This window comes from Hibiscus syriacus, unplaced genomic scaffold, assembly GCF_006381635.1.
Source record: "Hibiscus syriacus cultivar Baekdansim isolate YM2019G1 unplaced genomic scaffold, ASM638163v2 tig00112498_pilon, whole genome shotgun sequence".
Lineage (NCBI taxonomy): Eukaryota > Viridiplantae > Streptophyta > Magnoliopsida > Malvales > Malvaceae > Hibiscus > Hibiscus syriacus.
In genome coordinates, this window is record NW_024063347.1 from 2051628 (window position 1) to 2059132 (window position 7505).

At 38.8% G+C, this 7505-nt stretch overlaps 2 protein-coding genes across 2 annotated transcripts; one reads left to right on the forward strand and one right to left on the reverse strand.

The window, feature by feature from the left end:
- Positions 1-239: 239 nt before the first annotated feature.
- LOC120180568 (potassium transporter 2-like) lies at positions 240-4598 on the reverse strand. Its single transcript, XM_039185881.1, has 9 exons — positions 4517-4598; positions 4136-4370; positions 3814-4059; positions 3675-3728; positions 3040-3300; positions 2457-2509; positions 2227-2344; positions 1713-1967; positions 240-1490 (listed from the first exon to the last, which is right to left on the reverse strand). The coding sequence occupies exons 1-9, from the start codon at positions 4553-4555 to the stop codon at positions 376-378; spliced, it is 2376 nt and encodes a 791-aa protein (XP_039041812.1). The 5' UTR covers positions 4556-4598; the 3' UTR covers positions 240-375.
- Positions 4599-5276: 678 nt separating this feature from the next.
- On the forward strand, positions 5277-7505 carry LOC120180569. Its single transcript, XM_039185882.1, has 2 exons — positions 5277-5422; positions 5502-7505. The coding sequence occupies exon 2, from the start codon at positions 5578-5580 to the stop codon at positions 6895-6897; it is 1320 nt and encodes a 439-aa protein (XP_039041813.1). The 5' UTR covers positions 5277-5422; positions 5502-5577; the 3' UTR covers positions 6898-7505.

The following is a 7505-nucleotide window of genomic DNA, read 5'->3' on the forward strand; positions in this document are numbered from 1 at the left end:
TGGTGAAACTAAATTGGAAGCCATGATAGTTTAACTGCTATTGGAATAGGGAGGGAATGAGCATTCCATTGAATGGTCCATTCTACCTCACTTGAGAAATGGAATAATCCATTTCTGATTTCTCCAACCAAACATGATGTATATTGGTAAAAGGAGTAGAGGGTGTGTTGAACTTGAGAATGGCATAACTTACATACACTTTCACAAATAGTAATCCCAATTCTGTATAGCATCCAACATAAAGAAAGAGGTGAATTACTCTTAAACAAGTTGTCTAACCTTCTCTACAGGCCAGCCTTCTCATCACCTTCTTTCTGTAATATATATAATATCATAAAGATACAAAGTAGTAGTAGCTACATGAGATGAGAAAGCTCAGACAACATAAACCATGCCGACCTCTAATAAAGACACCGGAGGCACCTTGAGTGCAACATCTGGTCCCCTGCAATTCCTTCTCAATAAGTTGTACCCAAGATTAATGGCCAACCTCTTTAAAACACATGATCCTTGCTTTGCTTCCACATGTGAGTGTCCTAGTATGAATGCCGTCCCTGCTTCTTGTGCTGCCAATAGATCTTTCAGTTCTTCTTTCAGCTGCACCTCCATTTCAGATTCGGACTCATCATCATCATCGATGGCAAATCTAACTCTTCTTTCAACACCACCCACGGCCTCCATCTCGACGATATCTGTGACACTCTGAACTGTAGGAAATCCAATAGATACACTTTCTGGTTGAATACTTCCCTCTGTTTCATAAGCTGGTGCGCCAGAAAATGCAACTGTTCCAATTACAGCTAATCTACATCCACTTGATGATTCATTAGAGTTGGAAGCTTCATCTTCAGCATAAGGACTAGCGTGCTGGCTCCGATGCCAATCATAATGGATGAAATCAACCAGTCTGGCAACTAGTTCCGATTCAAAAGAATCAACATCCTGGTGTACATCTCGGTATCCGTAACGAACAATGCACCTGTATGACCGATGAGCAGCAGGACCAACGCGGCCCACTAGATAGCGCTCAGCTGGGGGCACAAAAGGCACAGGTACTGATTTTACACACACAAAGACGAGGATACGGTGGTAGGCAGGAAGGTTAGTGACGAAACGAGAAAAGTTAGCTGGGATTCCCGAGGTGAGATCAGTAAAAACTAAGCCAATACCCGGTACTCTAGCAATTCCTAAGCTTGGACCCAATGCTAACAGCCAGTCTAGTGACACCTTATTGTGGAGGTCAAATTCATATTTCTTGATGGTGGCATAATGCCATACAAACATGACTGTCATGAGGAAAAGGGCCAACAGGATAGGGAGCCAAGCACCTTCAGTGAACTTGGTGAGTGAAGCTGAGAAGTAAAGCAACTCAATAGAACCAAAGAAAAGAAGAAAGGCAAGAGCCACTGCAGGAGGTTTGTGCCAACAGAGGGTAATAACGAGGGACATGAGGCACGTCGTCACCAGCATCACAGTCATCACTGCCAATCCTGAAACCAATAAGAGCAGAACTTTAATGCATCAGACTTCACTGTTTCATGGTATCATCTAATGTAAAAAAAGATCTAATTCCTCAAGCCATTTTCAGCTAAAGTTTAGTTAACAGGTAGAGGCCAATTGAATAATCTTCAAAAAGAATAAGAAAATGGACTTCATATTATGTTGGAAAATTATTTTGTGCAGTGCATGAAGTTTTAGGTGTTTAAACTTACCTGATGCATTGCCCATGTGTTTTGTGTCTCTAAATCCAATAGTCACGGCAATGCAAAGGATCATGAGCACCCAGTTTATTTCAGGGATATAAATCTGTCCATGTATTTTGTCAGAGGTGTGAATAACCTTGACTCTAGGAAAACAACCAAGTGACTGGCTCTGATTGATGATCGAAAATGTTCCGCTAATGATGGCTTGGCTTCCCACAACAGAAGCCAAAATTGCTATTACTAGCACCGGCCATCTCACACTTTCTGTACACACACACAAAAATTAAGCAATCAAGTTTATTTGTCGACAACCATGAATTCAGATATTCTTCCGACAAAGAGATACTGCAATGTCTTTTAAGCTGGGGAGACATGATAAACTAAGGAGTTATCCTATTGAAACACCATTTAAGTTCTTACAGTATTTCTTAGCTCTTGAAGAAAAGGGATGGAGCTTGAATTCATATGTCCAATTTCATCAATCAGCTTCCTACCGTTTTTTAAAACAGATGATGAGTTATACCTGGAACTGAGACATAGAAACTGATCTGGTAACTTGTATTATGATGTCGAGACAAATAAGCAGCTTGACCCATATATGCCAATATAAGAGCTGGATAAACCAGAAAGGTGAAAGCAGTCTGCAGCATGACAAAGGTTAAATTTCATTTTAGTAGTATATTGTGAACTCACGTTGAATTGGTAATCCAACCGACTAAATCGACATTTATAAGAGTATTAGCGTTGAGTTACCTGAATTGCAGCGTAAGAGAAGTGACCAAGATCAGCAAACATTGCCTCCGAGCCTGCACGGATAATAAATAGAATATTGGCATTCGTTGGTTGTCAATTTTCACATTGAACCAAACTTAACCTATGGTATTAGTTATCCATATATCTCGTCTCAACAAAATTCAAAACCAACAACTTTGCTTGAAGACCAATTAATAAATGGATGTGGAACAGAGTTCTTGTTATTCTAAGTTAACAGCAGCATGTATAATGGGCCCTTGCAAATCAGATAATGCGAAATGTTTAGCTCGAATGATAGGATAACCTGTCCAGCTTTGAGCGTGAGTAAAACTTTTGAATTTTTACAGCCTAATCAGATCCTGTTATCAATGATATGTATTCATTTGCTGGTTAACTCTATGCAAATTGTGAAAAAGGTTTTGCTCCACATTACTAACATACTTGATATGCTAATGTCAAAAATGAGCTATCATAACTGTGAGGCATGGATTACTTTGAGCTAAGGATATTACATTGAACCTACCTTCAGAGAAGTAAGACACATCGCAGCATGAAAATTTACTAAAATATGTTTCAAACTCACCAGTTATGCAGAGAAGTATGCCTCCTAAAGACATCCATCCACCTTTCCTTGTCTTCTTCAAGAATTTGAACATGTAATATGGAGAAAGAGCTTTATAGACATGTGGATTCCAGTGGATCATATTGTATAAGCCAAGGGCACTGATGCAAAGTAGCCAAGTTAACACTATTGGAGCAAAGAAAAATCCAACCCGATGTGTGCCATAGTGTTGAAGTGCGAAAAGACACACCAAAATGAAGCATGTAATTGGAATAACTGCATCTGTAAATGAGAGAGCATGGGTTTCAGATATCAGGGCAGAGCTAACTTGAAAACAAAACCTGGCATGTAATATTTTGAAGGGCGACAGGATCTTTGGATGGAAGAAAATAGAAGACTCAGAAAAACAGTCTATTGCAAGATTAGAGACGGTGAAAACTGCTTCTTATGGCCTGTTTAGGTATCAACCCAAATGCCAAAGAGTAATATTAACCCATCTGTGCTTTGCAGATGACGTGTTAATCTTTTCTAAAGGTAGTTATGACCATGTGCTGGCGATTTGGACTATTATGCAGTTTTATGAGTTTTCAGGGTTGCAATTTAATGTTATTTATATATGAGAAGATCTAAGATAGCAAGCTGAGTGAGGGGCTTACACTGGTGATGCTCCTTAGACATGGATAACTCGAGGCCGGACACGGCAGAGAAAACTACATTCAGAAGAATATATTTAATTAGTCGGTGGCTGGGAAAAATCAGTTGCAAATTTAAGTAACTGACTGCAAAGAGGTTTACCCGAAATTGCTGGGGTGAGAACACCGTCTCCTATTACCATACAAGTACCTAGGAGAACCAAGATTAATAAAGCAGTGTGCAAGATCTTATGCTTCTCAAGGTATAATTTAACTCTTGAACTGCTTTTTTTCTCAGGAGGGTGCTCAAGTTTATATGTCGAGACCGCTTCATCCGCGACCTGTCTGTTGGGCAGAAGACTGACTTTTGCATGTCGGCATATGAGAGAATACAACGCAAAAGTCCCTCCTGCAATGAATAAAAGGTTTCAGTTTAATCTTTAATGGATAAACATTACGGAAGACACAATTGCTTAAATACATACCTTCTCCGTTGTCATCCGCCCGAAGAACCACAAACACATATTTGAATAAGGGGACAAGAGTAAGAGTCCAGAACACAAAGGACAGAACACCATAAATCTCTTCATTTGTCTCCGAATGTTGAATATCTTCAGCAAATGTGCTCTTGTAAACATAAAGAGGGGAAGTGCTGAGGTCCCCGTAAACTACACCAAGGCTTTGGTACGCGAAAAGCAATGCAGTCTTCCAAGAACCCTTCTGCAACACAATTCTAGAATAAGCAACTCTCCTTCAATCGATAACAGCATAAATCCTTCAACCATATAATCTAAGCCTACCAGAAAAAAACAAGAAACAAAATAACTAATAACTTGAAGTTGGGGATATATGCACACAGCACAAACCTTTGAAGTATCTAAGGGCTTGCCATGCTCAAGATCCATGATAATTATGCCTCAATTTTCAGCCAGAGTTTCTTGCAAGTGACTCCAATTTAGCACACTTAAACTATCTGCCAAACATTAGTGGTAAGATCAAACACCATGAATTTGAAAAAGAAAAAAAAACAATTAAAAAAGAAAAGAAGATGACGAAAATTCCGAGGACATATTCGCTCATATCGCCTCTTTACAGAGCCGCAAATAGAGGAGAGACAAAAAGCCTGTCTCATTCACCTACATGGCTTCCATACCTCTATAACATCATCTTCCACCCGAGCTTTTTGAAAACCTCACTGTACGTAAGAAAACATGAAAGCCAAGTAACTCCCAGATTCCAATTACTTGAAAATATATGGAATCTTAAATAGGATTGAAGCTCAACTGCACTTGCATTATACTTACAGAATCCTTAAATGCAAAAGGGCCCTCCACTATTTTCCTCTGCATTTCTTTTATATAAAATATTTTTTATTTCTATGGATGATAAAAGGTGGAAGAAACGGATACTCCATTGTTTCTTAAGTTCTTAATCTAACTTAGAACCAATACAGGACAAGGAAGCAGAAGATAAAAACAATCAGGAAAAATCAATGTAACCGTAAAACTTATATAATAATATTATAAAATAAGCAAATTTAACCATTGTTTTTCATCAGGCCAGGAAAGAGACAATCTTCATTGATGACACAATCACGTGATTTAAGGACAACTGCATCACATCACACCAACAGCCAAACACTGAAGGCCCATTTTTATTCAATGAATTAACTGTTACCCCACAAGACCACAGCTTTCTCTTTCTTAGCAAACCCTTCCATTTTCTTTGGCTCGATAAAGCTGGGAAGTGTTTTCTGGCAGTTAAAACGAAAGGTAAAGTTACTATTACTCTTCTTTTTTCTTTCTTTTTTTTTTATTTAAAATTGATCGAAAAATCTTTTAATCCCTTCAGATTTCAATCAAAATTAAACACTAAAACTTTTCAATATGCCACTATGAATCAATATGAGAATTTGAGTTGAGAGGAAATGGGAGAACAGATGGACTGGCGGAAATTGTTTGGGAACTCTACAGAACAAACCCTTGATTATTTTCCCCCAAAGCATCGCGACGGGAACCCGGTTGTTCTTCCCCCTCCAGAGGTCCTCGATGCTGGAATTTCTGAATGGGAATTATCTCTGGTAGGACAATTCCTGGGAGCAACACCCAATTTCTCTTCTCTTCAACGAATTGTCGTTACATTGTGGAACAAAGCTTTACAAGGTTCACAAGTCAAGGTGAGTTCTGCTGGTAGTAATCTCTTCATTTTCTCTTTCAATTCTGTTTCAGCTAGGGATTGGGTGTTAGAGAACGGTCCATGGCACACACAAAACAAACCATTGATACTTAGGAAATGGGAGCCTAATTTGAAAAAACTTAGTTTCAATTTGGCTAGAATTCCAGTTTGGGTGCACCTGTATAACGTCGCTCTTGAATTATTTAACCGAGCTGGTCTTAGTTACATAGCGAGCGCTATAGGAGTACCCCTTTCTATAGATTCGATTACAGCTTCGAAATCCAGACTTGAATATGCAAAACTCTGTGTTGAAATTGGGGTTAACGAAGTAATTCCAAATTATATCGAAGTTGTTCTGAAAGATGGCCATCCCACTTCGATTCTAGTGGAAATTCCGTGGCTTCCTCCATCCTACAGGAAATGTAAAGTCTTCGGCCACTCGGAAAAGGGATGCTTGCATAAACAAAATCCTGCCTCAACAGCTCCCCAAGTTTGGAAAAAGAAGGAAGTTTATAACTCAGATTCTGGTTCCCCATCAATAGGAGGAGTTGAACTTCTTCAGGAATCCCAGAATTCTGAACCTAAGCTATCTGAAATTCAGAATCAAAATCCTCTGAATACTGTTTTCGTTATTGATCCAGACCTCAATGAGACCAAAACAGATTCCAAAGCTCAAGATGATCTTAAAGAGCACACTGAAATTCAACCTACAGCAAGTGTCTCTGAAGACTTAGTTGATGATGGAGAAAAACATTTAAAAGACCTTAATGATTCAATTGAGGAAGAAAAGTTAGTCACTCAAAAAACAACCCTTAAACGGGGAAGAGGAAAACCTATTAAAGAAAATTCAAAAGCTTCACTTGTAGGTTCAAAAAATAGGTTTGAGGTTCTCACTACAGTTGAAGAAAATTCACAAAGTGCAAATCGACCTCCAAGGAAAGTTCGTACTGCTTCTTTGGGAGTGGCAGGCTTGGTAAATGAGTTAAAATCGAAGAAGAGAGAACACATAGATAAAGCTCACAGCATTGTAGTTGAAGGTAATGGGGGTACAGCCGGATCATCATCTAAATGATACTTAGTTTTTGGAATGTAAGAGGTCTTAATAAACTTCTGAAACAAGATAGAGTTGTTCAAAGAGCATACCACTACAAAATTGATGTTTTGTGTTTACTGGAGACAAGGGCCAAATTAGATAAGTCAGAGATTATTTTCAAGACAAAGTTTGCAAATTGGAATGTTTGTACTAATTACAATCACGCTCTAAATGGGAGAAGTTGGGTACTTTGGAGGAAATGTATCGATCTTTCCATCATTCATGTTACTGATCAGAGTATCACTGTTAAAGGAAACTACCTTGGGGCTCCTCTGTTCATTTCGGCAATTTATGGAAGTAATGAGGGAACAATTCGAATACAATTATGGAACCAACTTCGAGATCTGGACAATGTTGTTAATCACTCCCCTTGGATTTTAGGAGGGGACTTTAATGCTTTTCTGCATTCTGTTGAAAGCTCGGACCATGAGATTTTAGGCCACTATCTTACTTCTGATATGAAAGATTTCCAAGGCTTCATCCACGAGCTGGACCTTCAAGACCACCCTTATTTCGGTCCTTCCTTCACTTGGAATAACAAACAGAAAGAATCCTTTCTGGCACGAAAATTAGATAGGGTTCTGATC